The following is a 23,235-nucleotide window of genomic DNA, read 5'->3' on the forward strand; positions in this document are numbered from 1 at the left end:
ACGCAACAGTTCCATGTCTGTAACTAAAGGTGGAATGGAATTTTTCAACATGCATGAAGTTGACTGACCAGAAGTCACTTTATGCGGAAAACAGCCATATGAACTTGTTCCTTGGTTGTTTACCTGATCGTAGTTTTCTGTGTGCCATTGCCTGCTTCCAAACTGAGACAAAACCAGAGAACCTTTCAGGTGTTACTGATTCTCACAGAGCATCTCTGTCAATTTTGCAAAGAGGAAGAAGTCTAGTGAGGTGAAACCCAGAGAAGTAGTGCAGGCAGTGTACCAACCATATTGCGCATAACTGTCTTGGATGTGGCATGGGTTATGTGACCTCATTATAGCCGTTGCATATGCAATCACAAGTGCAAAACTGTTGCTGAACTTTGCACTTTGAAGTGTTTGGTTTGGGCATAATTGCAACATGGAATGTTGGTGCTAATAAGAAATGGTTTCTTATTTTCCAGAGTTGCCTGCTAAATCGGTTGATCTGGCAGCGATTAACCTGACTGAATTGGTAAATGGGATGCTAAACACAGCTCTCAAAGGTATCTGTTCCTTCCCCTTAGAATTCCTGCTCCATGATTGCAGTCATGGGATTGTTGTCTTTCACATGACGGTATATGTTTTGACTCCACAGAGTGGGAAGTGACGGAAACAGGATGTTTGTGTTACTGTGTTCCGTGAAGTGGGACTATTGTCCTTTGTTTTTTCTCTTTGCTGTCTGATGCTAGAGATAGAGGGAGCCATGTTGCAGTGCTCCGTGTGTGTTTATATGTAAATAAAGTAGATTAGCCAAAATGCTGAGTTGCTGAGGTCTGTTATGCATGATGTGCAAACTCTACAGATCTCTAAGTGTGCCGGTGTCGGTTGGCATCGGTCGCTGTGATGTTCGGGTAGAAGAAAGCTTTTGAAGCTCCCGAACAATTGACCAGGAGGGAGAGAACATGCCAGTTGGGCATGTGTCTCTGCCAGGGTCCTACTCGAGTGTAGGCTGACTTCCTTGATTAACTACATTCAATGCATGCCCATTGGAGAATGGAGACAGGAGGTATGTGATGTTAGGGGCAGGGGGAAAGCAAATGCTCTATCTGTGAGCTTGGGCCCTTTCCCGAACATTCATTTGCATGTGTATGTAACTGATGGGGAAGTTTTGTCTATATCTCCACAGGCAGCAAAAAGTTCTTCTCATTGCTGAGCATCACATCTTACAGCTCGTATGCCTTCCATAAGGTTTCCATAGTCGTCTACAACAGTAAGCTAATTTTCCTTCAGGGAGGAAGGGTGGGTTATAAATCTAATAAATATTTCTGAATGGGTTTTTAAAAGTTGTGGTTTGTCAATGACAATTAGGCCATGCTTTTTCTGCTTTCTTTGATGAGATTTTCCAATAAAGGAGGATGAAAGTTCTTAATTCAGAAACAAACAAAACATAAGCCATTAAATAAATATTTATAGAATTTATCTACCACTTCCTCCTCCAAGGAGCTCACAGGTAGTGACCATGGTTCACCCCTTTATCCTCACAATAACCCTGCGAAGTAGGTGAGGTTGAGACACAGCAACTGGTCCAATAAATTGTTGGAAACATGCCCGGGAAGGCCGCCAACTTCCCAAGTCTTCAGGGCGTCTCTCCGTGGTCCTCCCTGACTGCAAATCTCCCTCAGTTCAGAGAGACCAGTAATAAGCGACCCCTCACTCCTGAGAGGAGCACACTCGTCTTCTGGCATATCATAGCAGAAGAAGGAGTCAATTAGTAGCTCTAAACTACTTTATTTTACAGTCTATATACAGTGGTACCTCAGGTTACATACGCTTCAGGTTACAGACTCCGCTAACCCAGAAATAGTGCTTCAGGTTAAGAACTTTGCTTCAGGATGAGAACAGAAATCATGCAGCGGCGTGGCAGCAGTAGGAGGCCCCATTGGCTAAAGTGGTGCTTCAGGTTAAGAACAGACCTCCAGAACGAATTAAGTACTTAACCCGAGGTACCACTGTACAGAGAATCCATCAGCATGTCTGTGCTCTTTCGGCATCAGTACAGAAGTGAAACTAACTTCCAACAATACTCCAACAGCACTGAGACTTCCTGTCTCACGCTCTCTCAGACACTCACATGATATACACAAAACATAGTGCTACTGCTGGAGCAGCACGGATGGATAAAAATCCTAACATAAATTACCTGATTTAACAAATCATCTCCTGAACATTGCCCATGTCTTAAATGCCTCTGCAGTGTATGTCTTGTTGTTTTATCCCCCTCCTTTCTTCACAGTATCCAACCTGAAGAATATTGACCCCACCAAATTCCCCATGAGGTACTGCTATTGCTTGAACAACAGGACAAATGACTTAACAGGTGAGTGGTGCATGAAAGATATTTGCTATTGCCACCAGGGGGACATTGCCAAAGTATCTGAGGGATACACCCAATATGTCAGTCTTTACTCGCGTGTAAGCAATATGCTGTTGCACAGGACCTGGGTGCCAATACTTAAGAATAAAAACGGGCAATTTAAACACACTATTTCGGGTGGGGGATGTGATGATTGTAAACCAGGGATGAAGAACATGGCAGCCCTACAGATTATTGTAAACCAGGGTGGCCAGTTCTCGGGCATGATGGGATTTGTAGTCCAACAGGTGGACCACAGATTCCACCATCCCTGTCGAAATGTGTAGTTTGGCTCTTCCTGTTCCATCACTCCATTTTTGGTGGTAAAGAGATGGATTTGGGGAAGCTCCTGGACTAGAAAAATGCTTTATTTATTTGGCTGGGTTTTCTCTCTCCAGATTTTACCGCTTTGCTAGTTGATATTGTTGGCAACTCCACCGATTCCCTTAAAGAAATTTTCAAGTCTACCTCTATTGTGTCAGGTAAGAGTCATTGCTGGCAACTGTGTGCCAGTGTGGTGTAGTGGTTAAGAGCAGTAGTCTCGTAATCTGGTGAACCGGGTTCGCGTCTCTACTCCTCCACATGCAGCTGCTGGGTGACCTTGGGCTAGTCACACTTCTCTGAAGTCTATCAGCCTCACTCACCTCACAGAGTGTTTGTTGTGGGGGAGGAAGGGAAAGGAGAATGTTAGCCGCTTTGAGACTCCTTCGGGTAGTGATAAAGCGAGATATCAAATCCAAATCCAAATTTGATGCCAAGTCCATTAAGCTTGACAATCGAAGGACGGGTACAGGGAATGTGGGTGCTGGGCTATGGACCCCATCTGCCATCCTGACCAGAGGGGCTCTCCACTACACTCACCCACCTCACCTGAACTAAGGTCACCAGATTTTTTTCAAAGAATCCGGGGACACTTTTTTTTTTGAAAAGAGAGAATAAAAGATATTTTTAAAAATATATTTAAAAAATTAATAATTCTGTGGTCTCCTCTGTTGTGCGGCCTTCCTCTGGGCCCCAGCCTGCTCTCTTGGAGCGCTAGCCACCATGTAGTAGGCTCGGATCGGGCCTGGGCTCGGCCACGTGTCCTTGCCCTCCTACCTCTCCTCCTCAGCGGTGGCTGCAGCATGACAAGGTCGGGGCTCCCCTCTTTTTTCTCCTTCCTCTTTCTCTCTCTCTCTTCTCCTTCTCCTCATCCTCTTCCTCTCCTCCTTCTCCCTGCATTGGCTCTGGGGTTTTCCTGGCCCTGGAGTGCCACTGGGCCGTCAGCCAAGTGGCCAGTGCTCTCGCTCCCGGCTCAATTTGGGTTGTGGGAGGGGTCAGTGGGTCCCCCAGTTGATGCGCCAGGTGTACCCGGTTCCCATTTGGCAGTGGCGGTGGCAGCAGCAGTCTCAGCAGCCCAGAGCTACCCTGGTAGCGCAGTTGGCTCCGGCTGGCTTCAGGAGCTGCTTGCTGCCGTGGCGCCCGCCATTTTGCCTCACCAGAAGTCCCCATATGATGTGTCTTGTGCTGTTGAACCAATCACACAACTTTCATTCCCTACTAATAAATCTAGAGCACTTAAAATATAAATCCGGGGATATTAAATGAAATCCAGGGACGTTCCGGGGATGGATTTTGTCCGGGGACAGATTTGTAAATCTGGGGGCTGTCCCCAGGAAATGGGGACGTCTGGTAACCATAACCTGAGCAGCACTTTGAGCAGGAGCTGGGAGAGGATGGGGCCTTGCCATCCTCAGCTATGCAGCATCTCCCACTGGTGGGGGAGGCGGGCAGATGGCAAGACTCGTACCAGTGCCCCAGCCCGAGGAGCCATGCACGCACGTCCTGCTGATGCTCCACAGCCCTGTCTGGCAGCAGCATTGGTGATGCATGGAGGTGCAGGTTAGGAGGTGCAAAACTTGCCTTACTGGGCACAATACTTGCCATGCCCTGGGAATCGGCAACCCACGCTACACCACTGCTGCCCCTGCCATGCATCGGGAGCACCCCTTTTCAGGACTTAAGATCCACAGTGCTAAATACAGTAAAGGTTCGTTATCTATGCTAGCATTTGATTGATGTTGGAGAGAGACTGAGTTGAGAAATAAGACTAAGAGCACATATTGATATAGGAATGTATTAGATAAAATGTAAAGAAATATACAATAACAAGAGTACATTCATTTGTAAAAAAAGGAATATACAACGGGATAGACAGGAAGTCCAATGTGTTTGCATGCATATGACTTTGGGGGGAAAATTATGTCCTTGAATTTTTTTTTCTCTTCCCTTTTCTTTCTTTCTTGGTATATAAAATTTGTATATAATCTTGGTATACATGTTAGAAAGTATACTATAATGAACCCTGTAATGTAATATGGCAATGTTTACCGATGTAATATAAGAATGTAAGAATGTTAACAAATAAATAAAATGCAATGGGGGGGGGGGAGAGAGAAAGACCCACAGTGCTTGGCTCAGTCAGCTGGATCCCAATTCAGCTGAGGGTCATAGAAATGTAGATTTGGAAGGGACTACGAGGGTCATCTAGTCTAACCCCTTACAATGTGGAGCTGGAACCCACGACCCTGAGATTAGGAGACTCGTGCTCTACCAACTGAGCTATGTAGGGAGTTAAGCTGGCATAGCCTGGCTGAGCTGAGATCCCCCTGTTTCAGCCAAGGATCTGCTGGATCCCATCCTGCTCCTCCTGGTGGATCTTTCTATAGGATTGCTCCCTTATCCACTACACAAATTCAGGAGGGAATCAGATTTAGGCTCGATTGGCTTGGATGCTGTGTGTGTGTGTGTCTGTGTGTGTTTAATGCATGCTACAATAAAGGTCCAGTGAGGAAATTATAAGGAGGGCATTGTTCCCTGCTGTTACCCCTTGAAATTCCAACTTGAAAGAAATTGGCACCACAACTTTCGGGATAATTTTTGGATATTTCTGTCGCAGACTTTGTGATGTGAATGGGAAAACTGATTTTTTTGTTGTTGTTCCTCTTCAATGGGTTTTAATTAAGGCAGCATCTGTCTTTCAGTGAGCCAAGGAAATGACACGGACTGCATCTATATTTGTGTCATGTCAGGCCGCACAGGTAACCGTGTAATCGCTCTTCTCTTCCCCAAATATGTTGCTTAGAAATCTGAACTCTGTATTTGGAAGAATCCTGTGCACAAAAGCCCACCTTGGACTGGACCACTTCAGCCGGGGGTGTTCAGAGCTTCATTGCTTTGGATGGGGGTGTTTCAGGGCTAAATCTCTGCCCAAGCTAACCTAACATGCCAAGAGGAAGGGTTGTAGTGATGGAGGCCAATCCTTAAGGTTGAATGGGGCACTGCCTCCCCAACCTCATGCTGGCTGAAGGTACCTGTCCAGGGTGTGGCACTAACTGAAAACATCTACCTTCATGGTCCTTGTTTTGCATTTGACGAACTCAACAGGAAGGACAATGGAGACGAATCTAGAATTTAGTTGGCTGTGCCAGTTATGGGCTCTAGTGCCACCTACTGTTGGCCTCCATGCCTTCCACTAGCCAACACTTGGACCTTGAGCATGTTACTCAAATGCTCTTCCACTGAGCTACAGCCCTTCCCATGATTCTGGGACAAGCACTAGCCTGCTTGCTTACTGCTATCCCAGGTCATTCTCTCGCCTCTTGTCACATCCAGTTTTATTGAAGCATCCTGAATCCATGTTTTCCCAACAGGAAGAAACCTGTCCGATTTGTGGGAAGCCATTGAAAAGTCACCGTTTATTAATTACACTTTTTCAGGAAATGTGTCAGACCTTCTGGGTAAGTGTATCTTGAATGTAACACGGGGGGAGGCCGAGCTGTTAATGAACAAGAAGCGTGTTTGAGTTGCGTGAAATGGCCAGGAAGCTAAGCTTGCTTCTATCCTAATACCCTTTAGTGCTGCTGAGGCACTTGTCAGCTGGGCACACAAGCAAAATGGTGGTACTTAATGTAGCTCATTCCTATCCACCAATGTCCTTTCCCAGGGCCCAGTTCCTCCTTTAACATTTATTCCCATGCAAATCCCATTCAGTATGAGCAGGGAACCTCAGGTCCAGAGGTCAATAATCAAAGAAATTGTAGACTTGGAAGGAACCACACATCATCAAGTTCAACCTCCCTGCATTGCATGTGGCCCTTCGAAGGTTGCCTGCAAGTGAGTGTGGCCCTCAAGCTGGGGGGGGGGAATCCCCATTCCAGCTATTTGTGAATGTTCATCTGCAGTGTTCATCATAAGATTCTGAGTTGCAGATACTGCCTCTTTTATTGGTTCCTGTTCAGCATGACCATGGGCAGGCGGATGAGTGATGAGGTTCTTCTCAATCAGTTATTGCCTGTTTCCTGTGGTGGTGTTTTCCAATGTTTGGTGGTGATGGCCATTGCATTTTCTTTGCTGCAATAGCTTTCCTTTCTTTTTCTCTCCCTCCCTCAAAGGTTTAGATTTGATTCTCCCTGGCCTGGTTCCTTTATGGGAAGATGATGACAAGGTCTTAGGTGATGCTGCAAAAGACACATGGACATTTAAAAGTGCGCAAGTATCCCTCTGTGTTTGAAAAGGCAATCTTTTGTTTATCTGCCTGACTAATCCTTTGTCTTTCAATGGACATGGTTGCTTTTAGATGTTCTTAATGCTTTCAAAAGCACAACATGCCTTCACTTACCTTATTGTACCGCCAATGATATCATTTTGATGGGGAAAGGAAGGTGCTCTCTCCCTGATCTTCACCATTCCTAAAAATGTTGCATTCTCTGTTTTCTGTATCACAGTTCCCAGGCTACTTTGGGGGAAGCCATGACTGTATCTGACTGTGATGGCTTTTAGCCAAGTAGTATTGGAAGCACAAAATCAGTGTGTGTACTGGTGGAGACAGTGGTGTGTTTATGCATGTATGTGATTGAAATATATTTAAGCACATATATATTTATCCTAAGATGGGGCACCACTGACGGTACCATATGTCCCAGAGGTGCACTTAATTTGTACCGCAAAACTGGGTTTTTAGAGTTGCAGCTCCAGCCCTCTGGAATCAATTGCCAGCTGAAATGAGATGGGACTTGACATTTAGCTGGTTACTGAAGACCTTTTCCTTCAGAAGACCTTGCCAAAAGTGTGATCCAGTCATTTTTTGCAATACTATTTGTACAACCGTAGAAGTGGTTTTATTGTTTTTCATAACTTTTGGGGTTGTTTTTTTGTATTCAAACTCATTTTTTATTGCTGTATGCCAGTTTGGTAATTTTGGGCAGTGAAGCAGTTTATAAATCTGCAAACATATTACATATCTATATCTAATCTATACTTTATCTTCATATTTCCTAAACATATTTCAGCTACAAAGATACCTAGGTGGTCACAGACTGGCGACTGGAAAGGAAAAGAGATGCCTTTTACGCAGGATTCCACGATACAAAAGAGTGTTAGTCCAACAGGCTTCGAAGCATCATCCTCAGAGGTTCCCTTATGGCTGCAGACTGAGGTTTCAAGAGCGTATGAGGTTTCATCAACTACAACAGCTTCAACAGGGTCTCCTCCAACTCCTCTGGGAAGCTATGGCAGTCCATCAGAAGCTCCAGCAACCCTCAGTGAGTTCTGAGGATTCAGAACAGTCCATATCTGGATGGAGTGTGAGCATAAAGCAGGCAACTGCAATCTGTCACTCAGACAACCGCTTTCTCTGTGTCACATTTATTTTAATAGATTTTATTGCTTTCCTTGGGAACGCTTTTAAAACCTGCTCTGTTTCATTTCAAACAATCATACTCTGCACAGATAACATAAAAAACGCCTTGAATATCGGCAGTTGCAACGGAAACACCTAAAACTGCATTAAGCATGAACATATACAGCAAATCCATCTTCATATCAAAGACCAATAGCTAAGAAAAGGAGACTACCATATCCTTTCAGAGTGTCCTTCCCTCATTCTACACAATCCGTTTTTAAATCTTTTCCCCCCCATTCCATAAAGTATGGAAAGCTAGGGTAATTTAAATTAAGTGGGTGTAATACATGCCAGATTCAAACTACATTCAGCAGTGGGGCTGCTGCCAACTGAGTCAAGCTAAGCCTGGCAGAGGAAAGGTAAAGATAAAAGTAAAGGTAACGGACCCCTGCCAGTTAAGTCCAGTTGCAGACGACTCTGAAGTTGTGGCGCACATCTTGCTTTACTGGCCAAGGGAGTCGGCGTTTGTCCACAGACAGTTTTTCCAGGTCATGTGGCCAGCATGACTAAGCCTCTGGCAAAACCAGAGCAGCACACAGAAATGCCGTTTACCTTCCCGGTGGAGCGGTACCTATTTATCTACTTGCACTGGAAATAGGAAAACAAGCCTTTAAAATAGCATTTGAGTTCCACCATAAGTCCCACCAGGTTGCCAGTTCATGTGACTGAGCTGAACAGAGTTAAGATTCAGAGTAAGTACCCCTTGCTTGCTCAATCCCTCGCCTCTCCCATGGAATGTCCATTTTTCAGGGCTTGGGCAGTTCACACTCCTGGCTCATGGGAATAGGATAAACAGTGGACGCTCAGGTTGTGAACGTGATCTGTGCGGGAGGCATGTTCGCAACCCACAGCGCCATGTCTGCACACGCGTGGGTTGCAATTTGGTGCTTCTGCGCATGTTCAAGCGCTGAAACGCAGAAGGTTCGGCATGGTGCGCAACCTGAAAACGCACAACCCAAAGCATCTGTAACCCAAGGTATGACTGTATTCCCAAATAACTGTGCACAGGATTGTTGCCCTTGCCTTTCCACCATAAGCAATGAAAAGACCAAGGTTTGTCCACAGGCCTCTTGGACAGGCTTTTCAGTGAGCCCTCAGGATCTGTTATTAGGGTTGCCATACGTCCGGGAAAACCCGGACATGTCCTCTTTTTGGGTGCCAACATGCCCATCCGGGTAGATTTTTAAATTTTAAAGGAATTGCCTGGGGTTTTTTGTATAAATTTGGGGGTAGGGGTTTGGGGGCACACACAGGCTCAGGAGGGTGCTGTGACCCAGAAGCAGAAGTGGACAGCAGAGCGAGGCCGTTGCAGTGAAGATCAGATAGGAGCTGGGGTCTTGCCTCCTCTTGGACTGGCAGTGCCTTGGGCTGCTCTTCGTGCCATGGCTGCTGCCAGCCTGAGCCATGAAAATGACCGCTCCCCACATTAAATGGGGGGCACCCTTTGCGTGGTTGCACGCAGCCCCCTGGACCCTATGCGGCACCATTAGCACAGGCTTGGCTTTGCCTCCCCCCATGTGGGATACCTGGAGGTCTCCGCCTATCTCAGCCAGTTGCCCAATCCCGCCTGGGGAGGCGTTGCCAAGGTGATCAGGCCAGGTAGGGGGAGGGACCACCCTGCCCACACAATAGGGGGAGGATCTTACCTGGGAATCGTCAGTTGGCTCCAGAGCTTCTCCCGCCCTACCCAGCCTCAGTTAAGACTTCTTTTGCAGGTTAACCTTTTCTCCTCAGGTACGTGGGCGCTGCTACGTCAGGGTCACTGTTGAAGGGCCGGAAAGGAATTCTCCTGCATTGGAAGATTTGCCTTTCCCGTAGCAAAACGTCACAACTTTCACGGTATCAGGCCTTGGGCGGAATCCTTTAGTCTATCTTCCCTAAATTGGGGTGGGTGTGTAGCAGTGACTCAAGCCCCCATTCTCTTTGCAGCAGCGATACCAGGGTTCCCTGTTAAAGGGGTTGTTTTGAGGGGAGGCTTTGGCCGTACGACGAGAGGTTGTCATTGCTCTCCCCTGCGACTGCGGCGTAACAGGGCGGGGGGCTCTCTCTCCTTGAAGATATGTTCTCCAGAGCCAGCCCATCCCCACACACACTCTGGATAACCCTGATGTTCTCCAGATCCCCAGCGGGGGACTGGGAAGGATAAACGCCCAATGCCTGAGCCAAGGTCTAACCACATCTGAAACATAATAAAGTTGTGGCCAATTTTAATCCCATAGCACATTGTCTTGAGTCGTTATTCCACACAGGGGCCACCTAGAGTTTTGGGAGACTCCGCCTGTCCACGCAAAAGGTGCATGAGTGTGATGGCAGCCCCGCATGCCTCTTTCCCCAGCTTGGGCTGGCAGCGGCTCGGGCTGCCCTCTTTTTTGCCCTTCAAGTTATGGCAACCCTGTCTGTTATGCGTCTTAATTTTTCAGCTCCAGAGATGCCTGCGCAACCATGGACCATTGCTGCAAAAGGAGATGGGGCATCCTCGCCACCGTTCACCATGTGGCAACAGACTCCTGGCTTGAAAGGTGCTGAGGCTTCGTCTTTCCAAGAGTCCTCATGGCTGCAGACGGATGCTGCCAAAGAATGGGCAGTCTCGCCTACTGCGATGGCTTCTTCCTTGCCTCCGTTGAGCTATAGCATTCTGCCTGGGACGCAGCCAGTGCCAAGTGAGCGTTCAGAGTGTGGGAAGCAGAGGGATGATAGATGCCCACTGTGAATATAAGCAAACTGCTTTGTATACAGCAGGGGTGGCCAACTCCCAAGAGACTGCGATCTACTCGCAGAGTTAAAAACTGGCAGTGATCTACCCCCTTTTGTGGGGTTCAGGTCAAAGTTGTAGAGCTTTTTTTTAAGGAGGGTGTTATGTACTGAGTTGAATAGGATCCAAAATGCAGCAGTCTGATTGGCCGTAGAACAATAGAATTCAGAATGTAGCGGTCTGATTGGTCCAGAGGAGTCACCCAATCCGGCTCCAGGTGGAAGTGAATCCGCAACCTGATTGGCCTACAGGTGAATCTCGGAATTAGCCAATCACGTGGGGCCCATGGTGTAAATAATGTATATAAAGCAGACATTCTGGGGGAACTTCCATTCCTCCTCATCACTTTGAGCTGAATAAAGAGCATGAAATCCACTCTTGACTCTGAGTATATTTCAGAGGGAAAGCCCCGTTTTTAGGGCTTCAGGTCAAAGTTGTTGAGCTTCTTTGAGGTGAGCCAATGATCAACCAGTGATCTTCCACAGACGTCCAGTGATCTACCAGTAGATCACTATCTACCTGTTGGACGTGCCTGTATACAGGGTACTGTACTTAGCTTTAGAAACACTTTGGGAGGAATCCTATAGCCAGATCCACCAGGATGAGCAGGTTAGGATCCAGCAGATCTCTGGCTGAACTTGGGAGTTTCCCGAAACAGCTGGGCTGTGCCAGCTTAACTCCCTCATCCTTGGCTCAGCCAGAGATATGCCAGCATATGTTCACCATCCCAGTTCAACAGGGACTCAGCTGGTGGTGTTATATGATACTGCTTAGAATCATAGAATTGTAGGGTTGGAAGGGACCCTGAGGGTCATCTAGTCCAACCCCCGGCAATGCAGGAATCCTCCTTGGGTGTGCTTGAACCACCAACCTTCATGTCAATCATTTGTTGATAGCAGCAGGAAGCAATGAGTCATGTCTATGAAAGTGGCAGGATGAGTCTAGCTTCACGGATGCAACCTCCATGTTGCCTCAGGTGCAAAACATTTTGTTGTAGTTAATTCACCCATTAATTGGTGGGTCATCTGCAATCATGTGATATGCATGCATGGCTAAATGGGTTATTGTGTATGAATCGGGAAGCTCTGTGGGTATAAATTCAGTGTAGATCCTCAGGGGGAAAAATATTCAGTTTGTAGAAGGATTCTTGTACCTTGTACACAAGACTGCACCCTTTTATTCCTGGGTGTCCATGCAGTTTGAATCTCTATTTGTACGAGATTAAAATCTAACAGTTTGGGAACCTTTATGACTTTGTTTTAAAGCATGGTCGTTATCTTGATATTATTTTGGGGTCCTTCCCCACCAACCCCCCCAACATAATCTAAAATAGGACCAGTCAATGTATTGCCTTCTAAATGTTACTCCCATAAGACCCCACTGGCATAAGCAACAGTCAGGGAAGATGTGAGATGCAATCCAATAATGTTATATGGAGGGTACCACATTGACTATCCCAATCTAAACAAAAGGTGGGAGGAAATGCCATTTCAGCCAAATGATCTGATGATGGTGATTATTATTTTTAAAGCAAAGTTTCCAGTACTTAAGAAAATGTATGTACACAGTAAACTTCCTAAGAATTGAGATCGGTTCTCTCTTTTTAAGCAGATCTGAAAATTTACGAAGATGCTCCAGTTTAAGAACCCCACATCAGATTTAGTCCATGTTTATCTCTCATAGATATAAACCATGCAATGTTTGAATTCAGTTCAGGTCAGAGGCAACTAATTTTAACATTCAACCCTTTCAGCAACAGGAATTCCTTTACCGCTGGCTTCTCCTTCCATAGAGCAAGTGCAGGATGCGTTGAAGACCCGTCCTCCTCCCTGTGAGTAGAGATTGTCTATGAAAATGTCCGAATAATCTACTGGAAAGATCCTGCATGGGTTACTCTCAAAGTTTGTCTTGTGTGTCATTTTAAGGATTAACAGAGCCTGGTTTTTCTGATGGCTCAGGCACCCCCAAACTCAGCCCTCCAGATGTTTTGGGACTACAACTCCCATCATCCCTAGCTAACAGGACCAGTGGTCAGGGATGATGAGAATTGTAGTCTCAAAATATCTGGAGGGCTGAGTTTGGGGATGCCTGTGATGGATGAAGTCCTGTGATATCTCAGCACGAGTACCAAGGAACGCGGGGAAATTAATTCAGTTTGCATTTAAAGCTGAACTCACTGAATTTACACTTGCTGAAAGAAGTATGCAAACTGAAACACACCTCATTCTCTTCTATTCTATTTCCAGTGCAGTTCTGTGGCCAAGCAATGTCCACAGAAATACTAGGGTAAAATAAATACAGTACACATAAATATATTAGTGAAATGAAAATGCATGAATGCATTACGTATGGGGAAATAGTTTTGCAAAAATGTGTATTTTAGGGGAAATTACATATAAACAATGGAGAAATCTGCACCAAGATGCTGATATGTTTCACTACGTTCATCATCAGGGAATGGGGTTAGCCTGTGTGGAGCTAAAAAAACAATTTGCACACCCTTTGGATTCATGGGAGAATCTTCTGCACCTCTCCTAACTTGTTTGAGGAACTGCTGTAATGTAACTGCTGTGAAATCCTTGGCGCTACAAGAGTACTTGTGCTGGTCCCGGGGGCTAACTGAGAGGCGAGGTCCGAGTCCAGTCCAAGCTTGATTGTGCGGTACGGAGGCTGCCCATCAAAGCTGTAGCTGGCTCCAGGGCAGGGAGTCAGGTGGGGTCAGAAACTCTGGCAAAGGTGCAAGCAGGAACAGGCTAGCAACAATGTTGCTCCCGCAACCTGGGACTGGGGCTGACTGGCTTTTATCTGCCCCGAGGCATAGGGCGGCCCCCCGTCCACAGGTGACTCTCGAGGACTCCTCCTGTGGGAACTTAGTTCCCTCCGCCTCTCTGCCCTGAGCCTCTGCAGCTCAGGAGAGGCTGGAGGGCTACCGGACCCAGAGGCAACCTCAGCTTCCCCTGACGGGGCTGAGAGTGGAACACCTGCAGGCAATGGGTCCTCCATCACCTCTGGAGCCAGAGCAGACTCAGCTGGTGCCTGCGCCTGAGGATTCAGCACAGCCCCAGCCCCGGCTCAGCTGGTTTTGGAGGCGGGGACACCTGTGCAGGCTGGGATTCCTCAGGTTCAGCCTCTGAGTCTGAATCCCCGGCCATCACAGTACTCCTTCTTGCCACTGTAATTAAGAGCATACTTGTTTCTGCTTTTGCTTTTTCAGCTGAAGCCCTTACGTTCTGGACGCGACCTGCTTCTTTGAAACGGACCAAAGCGCCTCGCCCAATGCAGACTAGTGAGCTTATTTTGCAGTGCAAGGAACCCACAACACTTTGGTGTATATAGCGAATTTCTTGATGATGGAAGCCATGCCCAGGCTCCAGCCTTTCTGCATATATTAGTGGAAATGGTTGCAAAAATACGTATATTAGTCCAAAATGCATACAAAAAAACGTATTTCTTGGGACAAATTCTCAGTAGAATAGTTAGGAATTTAAAATTTATTTATTGTTTTAAACAATTCAAATGTGGAAAATAGAATTTAAGATTGGAGGAAAACTGAGATCATCATCATTTTTTAAAATTTGTATACCGTCTTTCTATCTTACAATACTCAAGGCGGTTTACAAGCTGAAGAAGCAAAGTGTACATCTTATAACAATCTCCCCCCTCCAAATAATATTTTTTAGTTTTTCAATTAGATACTCCATATACACATATTGTATTACATCATCTTATAACAATCTAATGCAATACAAAAATGTGATAATAAAACTTTAAAATAGGCAACCTACATCAAAAAAGTAAAATTCAACAATCAATAGAATAGTATTAAATAATATCAACATATAAAACTTAAACAGAAATCCACTCAACAGTTACAATTTCTACACTATAATCAATAAAACAACGGCAAGCCACAGTACATAAAATAATACAATACAAATTGAGAAGCAGAGACTGGAGGGTGGAGCAAGGCAGGTGGAAGGAAGCCTTGCCTGATGAAGTCTCTCCTCTCACAGTTCTTCCTCCAGGACCAGATGAAACAGACAGGTCCATCCATCCCTGGGATGCAGGGATGATTCTTGCTCAACAACAATACACTTCTAATTGCCTTTGTCCACTTTCGTTTCCTGGTTCTTAGAAATGCACATGCAACTCCACGGGGAATCAAATTCCTTCAACAAGTTCCAAGGCGCCCAGAGGCTGTACCTGAAGACTCTGGCTGGGCCCACGAGTCTTTGCAGAAGGTGCTGGTTGCCTGGAAAAGTGACACATGGTTCAGCACGTTCTGCAAAGATCCACACAATCTCCCCTACCCATGGTTGAGTGAGTGGTTATCTGCATTCTGCAGGATCAGGTCACAGAAAAGACCAGTCCCATGAGGATGCACAGGCACCTCTCAGACAGGGCAGATTATTTGTACAGTGGTACCTCGGGTTAAAGACGCTTCAGGTTACAGACTCCACTAACCCAGAAATAGTACCTCGGGTTAAGAACTTTGCTTGAGGATGAGAACATAAATCATGCTCCGGCGGTGCGGCAGCAGCAGGAGGCCCCATTAGCTAAAGTGGTTCTTCAGGTTAAGAACAGTTTCAGGTTAAGAACAGACCTCTGGAACGAATTAAATACTTAACCCGAGGTACCACTGTAGTTGTTTATATCCTTGACATCTGATGGGAGGATGTTCTACAGGGTGGGTGCCACAATCTGTAAATTTTAAATCAGTTTTCCACAATCTTTCCCAGTCTTCAAACATTATATTATGACCTATATCTTGCAGCCCAGCTGATCTTTTATGTTCTGTTCCTGATTTCAGTGGCAGAAAACATGCCTCTTCCTGCAGCATCTACGCCACAACAGAGGCCTGCCATTTTACTAAAGGTGCCCTCCAGTAAGTACCTATGTCTTGTGCTAATTTGCTATAAAACGTAGACCTGAGAGATTCATATATGGCTAACTGCTACCAGGCTAAGTTTGTTTACTGCCATGCGTGCGAATCTTTTTCTTTCTTTATAATGAGTTCCCATAGCTTTCTTTACTGTAGATCCTACACATATTATCCCAACTTCAAAGATATCCAACTTTGCAAATGCCCCATATTCATCCGTGTTTGGGAATTTTACAAATGCACTAAGCGTCTCATCCTGCAGCTAATCCATCTGTGCCAGTGAATTTGCCTCAGGCTGGAAAAAAGTTGGCTTGTTTCAGGGTTCTTCAGCTGCAGAAGGAAAACCAAAGCATCATTGCTCAAGACTTTCTATCTGCCATGGATTTGACAGGGAAATGGGGTTGGGGCCAATTTGGGGTCCAGGAACTGTCCTTTAACTGCAAAAAATATCACCTCAAAGTTTTGCTTCATAAGCTGAGCTTTTAGGGGTTGAGAGGAGGAGGTTAAAAGCATGTTTAACGTCATCCTACTACTTCATCTTAAAATGCAATATGTAATAGGGATGCCAGAGTTCCAGGGCTGAAATGAAATCTCCTGGTTTGCCTGCCCCCATTCCAGGTGGCAGGGAGAGAGCTTGAATCTCTAGGTGGATGAGAGGTGAGAGGGTCTATAATAATAATAATAATAATAATAATAATAATAATAATAATAATAATAATGCTATTCATTCAGCTTGCAAGCTTCAAAATAAGGACCCCAAAACTCACCAGTTTTGGAGGGGGGCACCAGAGGGCATTTTGGCTGCATCCCTGGCATGCATGCATTCATGTACCCCTGTACAGAGCCTGTGGCAGACAAGCTATACTTGTGTGGGCATCTTCCATACAGCCCATTAGCAGCACTAAGGCTCTCTGTGTGGATTAAGGATGAATGTGCAGGGCAGGGGTGGGGTGGGGAATCTCTGGCCTGGAGCTGAATACGGCTCTCCGGGTCCCTCTGCCTGGCCCCTGGCACTCTCTGCAGGTCACACACTTAGGGTTGCCATATTTCAAGAGGTAATAATCTGGACACAAAATGTTGTTGAGCTTTTTTGGGGGCAATCACATGATAGCCAGTCGGTCCAGTATATCTGAAGGAGCGTCTTCACCCCCATTGTTCTACCCAAACACTGAGGTCCAGCGCCGAGGGCCTTCTGGCTGTTCCCTCACTGCAAGAAGCCAAGTTATAGGGAACCAGGCAGAGGGCCTTCTCTGTAGTGGCACCCACCCTGTTGAACGCCCTCCCACCAGATGTCAAAGAGAACAACAACTACCAGACTTTTAGAAGACATCTGAAGGCAGCCCTGTTTAGGGGAGCTTTTAATGCTTGATGTATTACTGTATTTTAATATTTTGTTGGAGGCTGCCCAGAGTGGCTGGGGAAGCCCAGCCAGATGGGCGGGGTATAAATAATAATTTTTTAAAAATAGCCAGACCCAGAGCTGCCTGTGCACAAAAAATAACCCAAAATCCTGGAGATTTGCTTTGAGATGTAAAATTCCCCCCCGGATGGGCATGTAGGACTCCCAAAGGAGGACATGCCCAGGAATTCCAGGACATATGGCAACTGTGCGCACACCTTGCTGGTGATTGCTTGCATGGTTGGAAGGCAAAGGTGGGGGTGCAGAGAAACTAGCCCACTGCACACAGGTAAAATTTACATTTTTCCCACCCCCTTTTGCCTCTGCCACCACCCACCACCATCATGTGTAGTGGCTGGCGGCAAGATTGTTCTGTATCCAGCAAGATCTGTCCAGGAAAGACAGGGGAAGCTGATAGGCCAAAGCATCTGGAGATTCTTGCCTCAATTAAATCCATGGGCTGTGTTCCCTTGCTTGAAAAAGGAGATGAGCTTCTCCAGCTGCATTCTTGCATCAGCTGAACTCTGAAGCTCACATTCCCCGGAGAAGGTATCCCAGAGGTGTCTCCTTTGGCTGCATCTTCCCTCTGGGCCATCTTTTCGTCACAATGGGATGCAGTGTTGTGCACAAGCGCAAATCCTTCAGGAGGGAGATTCTGTTTCAAGCAATTGAGTGAACTTTAACTTGATCTGTCTCTGAAGAGCTGTCTCTACACACATCCTCCACCCTGGGCACCCTCCTTTGACATTAATGCCTGCAGAGCAAGCAGAAATTCAAGCGGCGAGGCTGATGTATCCCATGTAGAGGCTACCCAACTGAAATTGCTAAGACTTGCCGATCAGAAGGTCAGCGGTTCGAATCCCCACGATGGGGTGAGCTCCCATTGCTCTGTCCCTGCTCCTGCCAACCTAGCAGCTCGAAAGCACACCAAAGTGCAAGTAGATAAATGGGTACCGCTCTGGTGGGAAGGTAAACAGTGTTTCCGTACGCTGCTCTGGGTCGCCAGAAGCGGCTTAGTCATACTGGCCACATGACCCGGAAGCTGTATGCCAGCTCCCTCGGCCAGTAAAGCGAGATGAGCGCCGCAACCCCAGAGCCGGTCACGACTGGACCTAATGGCCAGGGGTCCCTTTACCTTTATTAACAGAGCAATCTTAAAATGTCCACTCAAATGGGCCCGATCATCATCACCATCATCAACATCATTTAAAATTCTTAGTCTTAATCTGTCCTTGAGCAATAGCTCAGCAGAGTCCTTCAGGGTGGTTCGTAGGCTGTTGACACCTATATCAGTGAATGAAGACTGGGGTACCTCCTCTGTGAGTTGCATGCTGTGGAAACAGTAAACCCAGATTAAATAAGGCAATTGTGTGGGGCACCATTTTTGGTGAGGACAACATCTTCTGGATGCTGCACAAAAAAATATCTGTAGGATCGACTAGCATCGCATCCACAATAAACTGCTGTGTGGAAGCCCCTCTAAGTGCCAGTAAGGTTGTGTATAGGATTGCAACGGCAACCTCATGGAGTTGAATGGGGAGAAAGGAAGCATGTGTATTAAACTTCCCACTGGAATATGTGGTTCTTCAGAATGCTGGATTTGGCTTGGTTGTGCCTGCATATATATATTTTTAAAGGATAATCGAATGTTGGAAATGCAATTACATTATTATTTGAGTACTGAGCCCGTGGGTAGTTAAAATGTGGCATGGGACTTCTGTCTTGGACTGCGGGGATTTGGGGACATGAGCCGAAAGAAGAAGGGGCAAATGGCTCAAGCGTACCGCCAGGTTCGCTTCTCTCATGTTTCTCTGCAGTCTGCTTTTCAGCTGAATAGATGGCTGGTAAAAAAAAAACACCAACAACACCAAAGGTACAGGTCACTTCATCAAATTGTATCTTGGTGGCAGGGTGCATGCTTGGCATGTAGAAGGTTCCAGGTTCAATCCCAGGCATCTCCATTCATAAGGACCTCCATGGAGCAGGACTGGGCAAACACCTTCCTGTTTGATACCCTGGAGCAGGGGTAGCCAATTTTGGTGCCCTCTGGATATTGGTGGACTCCAACTCCTGTCAGGCCCAGCCAGCATGGCCAATGGTCAGGTATGATGGGAATTGCAGTCATCTTGGCTACCCCTGAGTCATGATCAGTCAGAGAACAAAATACTGGGCTAGAAGGATGGAGCTGTGCTTTCTTTCCCTTGGTATAAAGCAAGGGCATGACCTCCAACATTCCTCAGATGAAAATAGAGACACATTCAACTTCAGTGTTGCTGTCCCCCTGCACACCTCTTCCTCAGAGGCTGCGGCAGAAACGCAGACCCAGCAGCCGAACGAAACAAGCCAGAGCCAAGCGACTGCAATGGCTGCTCTTCCCCTTGGAGCCATGGCACCAGCCTCATGGACAAGTCCTGCCCCTTTGCTCCTGTACACACCACTTTCTTTATGGGAAACTGACCAACTGAGGAAAACAGTGACCAACTTTCTTAGGTGTGTTCGTGTGCCCCAGATCTTGTTTTCACAAGAACAAGAAGTGGCGCCATATTGAGTGAGCGGCGGGAAGGGAGAAATGTGTGTCCTTCTGACACACAGATCTAGCCTTCTAGTAAAACACTGAAATGCTGTACAGAAGGGAAGGATCCTGGGGCATTCAGGACTCTGTGTGGAAAGGTGGAAAGCCATGACAGCATAAGGGTTTTTGTGATGATCCCAGTATTTTCGTGGCAGTTGGAAGGTGTGTGAGGGTGGGCCAGTTGTAGACCTCTGGGCCTCTAAAAAATTCTCCTCAGGGCACACCTTTTGCTGGCTTTGTTCTGTGCCCAACTCAAGTACATTTGCCTTGTTCTGTGTCCAACTGCAAGTACTTTTGCCTGGCACTCTTACTTTTATGCCCATTGAATAAAAGTAAGAGTGGCATCCATTGCTCCACACACTTTTGCCTTTGGGCCTGCCCACCAAAGGTGTGTGGTTTCTGGAAGGTTCTCCACAAAGGAAGGTGGTACTTGGACTGAAGCATGGTCCCTACCCTGGTATAAAGCTGCTTTTTATGCCTCGTGGCACACTTGCTGATGTGGAGCCACTCCTTATCATTTTGAAATGAGGACAGCAAAAGCAGCCCACCACAGGCTGCCCAAAGCAAAATGACTACTGACAGGAACATGTAAATTTGATTTACTATACTGTCCTTCTATATTATATGGTGGACCCTCCGGATACAAACTCAATTAATTCCGGGGGTCCGTACTTACCCTGAAAAGTCCGTATCCAGAGGACCACTTCTGTGCATGCGCACGGCGTGATAGAGCGCTTCTGTGCATGCGCGAAGCAAAACCTGGTTTGCCGCGTTCGCCACTCAAAATTACTTTACCTAAAGGTAATGTAACTTGGGGACGCGGGTGGTGCTGTGGGTAAAAGCCTCAGCACCTAGGGCTTGCCGATCGAAAGGTCGGTGGTTCGAATCCCCGCGGCGGGGTGCGCTCCCGCTGCTCGGTCCCAGCGCCTGCCAACCTAGCAGTTCGAAAGCACCCCCGGGTGCAAGTAGATAAATAGGGACCGCTTACTGGCGGGAAGGTAAACGGCGTTTCCGTGTGCTGCGCTGGCTCGCCAGACGCAGCTTTGTCACGCTGGCCACGTGACCCGGAAGTGTCTTCGGACAGCGCTGGCCCCCGGCCTATAGAGTGAGATGGGCACACAACCCTAGAGTCTGGCAAGACTGGCCCGTATGGGCAGGGGTACCTTTACCTTTAATGTAACTTGAGGTACGGCTGTATTTCTATACTGTCCTTCATCCAAGGGTCGCAGGGTGGTTTACAATATAGAAACGCAAAAATACATACCACCGCGAGCAAACAATGGCATAACAGGAATCCAGAGTGAGTTACCTTTGCAGGCTGTCAACATGCCATCTTTGCAACTTCTATTCTAAGCAGAACGTCAGTCTTAAGTCTTCTGGGAAACAAAAGCATGGATTGAAAAGACTTTCTCCTTCATGTCTGGAAATGATAGCAAGGTAATCCATTGTCTTCTCCACTTTTCCCTTGCTCCTTTTGGCTTTCGTCCACGTAAAGCATATATTTTGTTCACTGGAACACAACTGTTTCTTTCAGGCAGGTGACGAGGGGCGGATACTTCTGAGAAGAATGAGGCTGTTGTCCCTGGAAGAAGGTAAATGTGTATGTGAACATTCTCAGCTTTGAAGAACATCCTCTTCACCTTAAAATGCCCCCCCCTCCTGAAAAATGATCCGTTATCTCTGGTTTCTCTACAGGGACATAATGAGATAGTGGGACAGAGTTGGTACCTGCCATGTGATGAAGCTACAAGTCTCCTCCCTTTGCCAATGGAGATGCTTCTAAAGTTTTTAAAGAAAGCTAACACTCTTGAGTAAATAAATGAAAATGAAAAGGCTCTCTGGGCTTCAGATCACTGATCAAGACTGAATAAAGCCTCACCTCCCAAGCCATCATCCCAAAGGAATAATTTTACAGAAGGAGATAATGAGATTGCATCCATCATATTCCTTTGATTCATTCATATTATAATAAAATTGAACCAGCCATTTTTGTCCTATGTGGATAGAGACTGGGACTATAGAGAATCACCTCTAGGGTCCCAAGGTACAGTTTGAAGACACAATGGACCACCTGTTTGCTGAAGATCTCGGTCTGGTCAGTGCCCAGGTAGCAGACCACCTGGGAACCACATGTATGCTGCTTGGGCTCCATGGTGGATGGGAAGTGGGATATATATGTAATAAAATGAATAAATGTGTTATATTCTGAATTCTGTCACTTGCCCATGAAGTGCCACCCAATTGCCAAGATGGACCCAAGGCAGTTTGCAAGTTATGGGCAAATCAGCCCAAGAAACTGTCAATAGAACTGTTCATGTACGTTGCTCTTGATTGTTTTATTTATTTAAGCCGTTTATATCTGGCTTTAGGGATGCGGGTGGCGCTGTGGGTAAAAGCCTCAGTGCCTAGGACTTGCCGATCGAAAGGTCGGCGGTTCGAATCCCCGCGGCGGGGTGCGCTCCCGTTGCTCGGTCCCAGCGCCTGCCAACCTAGCAGTTCAAAAGCACCCCCGGGTGCAAGTAGATAAATAGGGACCGCTTACTGGCGGGAAGGTAAACGGCGTTTCCGTGTGCTGCGCTGGCTCGCCAGATGCAGCTTGTCACGCTGGCCACATGACCCGGAAGTGTCTCCAGACAGCGCTGGCCCCTGGCCTCTTAAGTGAGATGGGCGCACAACCCCAGAGTCTGTCAAGACTGGCCCGTACGGGCAGGGGTACCTTTACCTTTATCTGGCTTTAGCTATGATCGTCTCTAAACAGTGTATAAGAAATTGCAAAGAAGAGGTAAAAAAAACCCCCAAATAAACAGTCCCAACTATAAAACCGGACTTCAATTAAAACGCCTGCTGGAACAAACAGTCTTCAGTAGGTGCCAGAAGTTCAACAGGGATGGGGTCTGTCTATCCTCAGCTGGAATGACTGCTTGCTGGGAGCCTGAAGGACCCTGCCCCACCTCTCTCCACTGGGCTTGGGGCAGGGCCTGACAGGCTCCATAAAGGACTGCTGCTGCTGCTCGACAGAGAGGGCTTCTTTAATATTGTTTTTATTTTTTATCTATGTCATTTTAAATTGTTATTGATATTGATGTTGTATTTTTAGTTTTAGTTTTTACGTTTTATGTGGAAATTGTTTTCCATTTGGTTGTGTACCTTTTGATGTGTTTTATTTATTTTTATTTATTGGACGTGGGTGGCACTGTGGGTTAAACCACAGAGCCTAGGGCTTGCTGATCAGAAGGTTGGCGGTTCGAATCCCCGCGATGGGGTGAGCTCCTGTTGCTCGGTCCCTGCTCCTGCCCACCTAGCAGTTCAAAAGCACGTCAAAGTGCAAGTAGATAAATAGATTCCACTCCAGCAGGAAGGTAAATGGTGTTTCCGTGCGCTGCTCTGGTTCTCCAGAAGTGGCTTAGTCATGCTGGCCACATGACCCGGAAGCTGTATGCCGGCTCCCTCGGCCAATAAAGCGAGATGAGCGCCACAACCCCAGAGTCGGCCACGACTGGACCTAATGGTCAG

At 46.7% G+C, this 23,235-nt stretch overlaps 1 protein-coding gene across 1 annotated transcript in view; it reads left to right on the top strand.

Annotated features, from left to right (window-relative positions):
* HHLA1 (HERV-H LTR-associating 1) overlaps window positions 1–23,235 on the top strand; it is a 40,310-nt gene that overhangs the window by 11,067 nt on the left and 6,008 nt on the right. The window contains exons 4-15 of the mRNA XM_053395288.1: window positions 465–545; window positions 1,169–1,252; window positions 2,276–2,359; window positions 2,794–2,877; window positions 5,419–5,475; window positions 6,088–6,174; window positions 6,829–6,921; window positions 7,726–7,977; window positions 10,538–10,777; window positions 12,623–12,700; window positions 14,084–14,155; window positions 15,680–15,754. Of these exons, the coding sequence (XP_053251263.1) occupies window positions 465–545; window positions 1,169–1,252; window positions 2,276–2,359; window positions 2,794–2,877; window positions 5,419–5,475; window positions 6,088–6,174; window positions 6,829–6,921; window positions 7,726–7,977; window positions 10,538–10,777; window positions 12,623–12,700; window positions 14,084–14,155; window positions 15,680–15,754 (1,287 nt within the window). The remainder of the gene's footprint in view (window positions 1–464; window positions 546–1,168; window positions 1,253–2,275; window positions 2,360–2,793; window positions 2,878–5,418; window positions 5,476–6,087; window positions 6,175–6,828; window positions 6,922–7,725; window positions 7,978–10,537; window positions 10,778–12,622; window positions 12,701–14,083; window positions 14,156–15,679; window positions 15,755–23,235) is intronic.

This window comes from Podarcis raffonei, chromosome 7 (assembly GCF_027172205.1).
Source record: "Podarcis raffonei isolate rPodRaf1 chromosome 7, rPodRaf1.pri, whole genome shotgun sequence".
Taxonomy (NCBI): domain Eukaryota; kingdom Metazoa; phylum Chordata; class Lepidosauria; order Squamata; family Lacertidae; genus Podarcis; species Podarcis raffonei.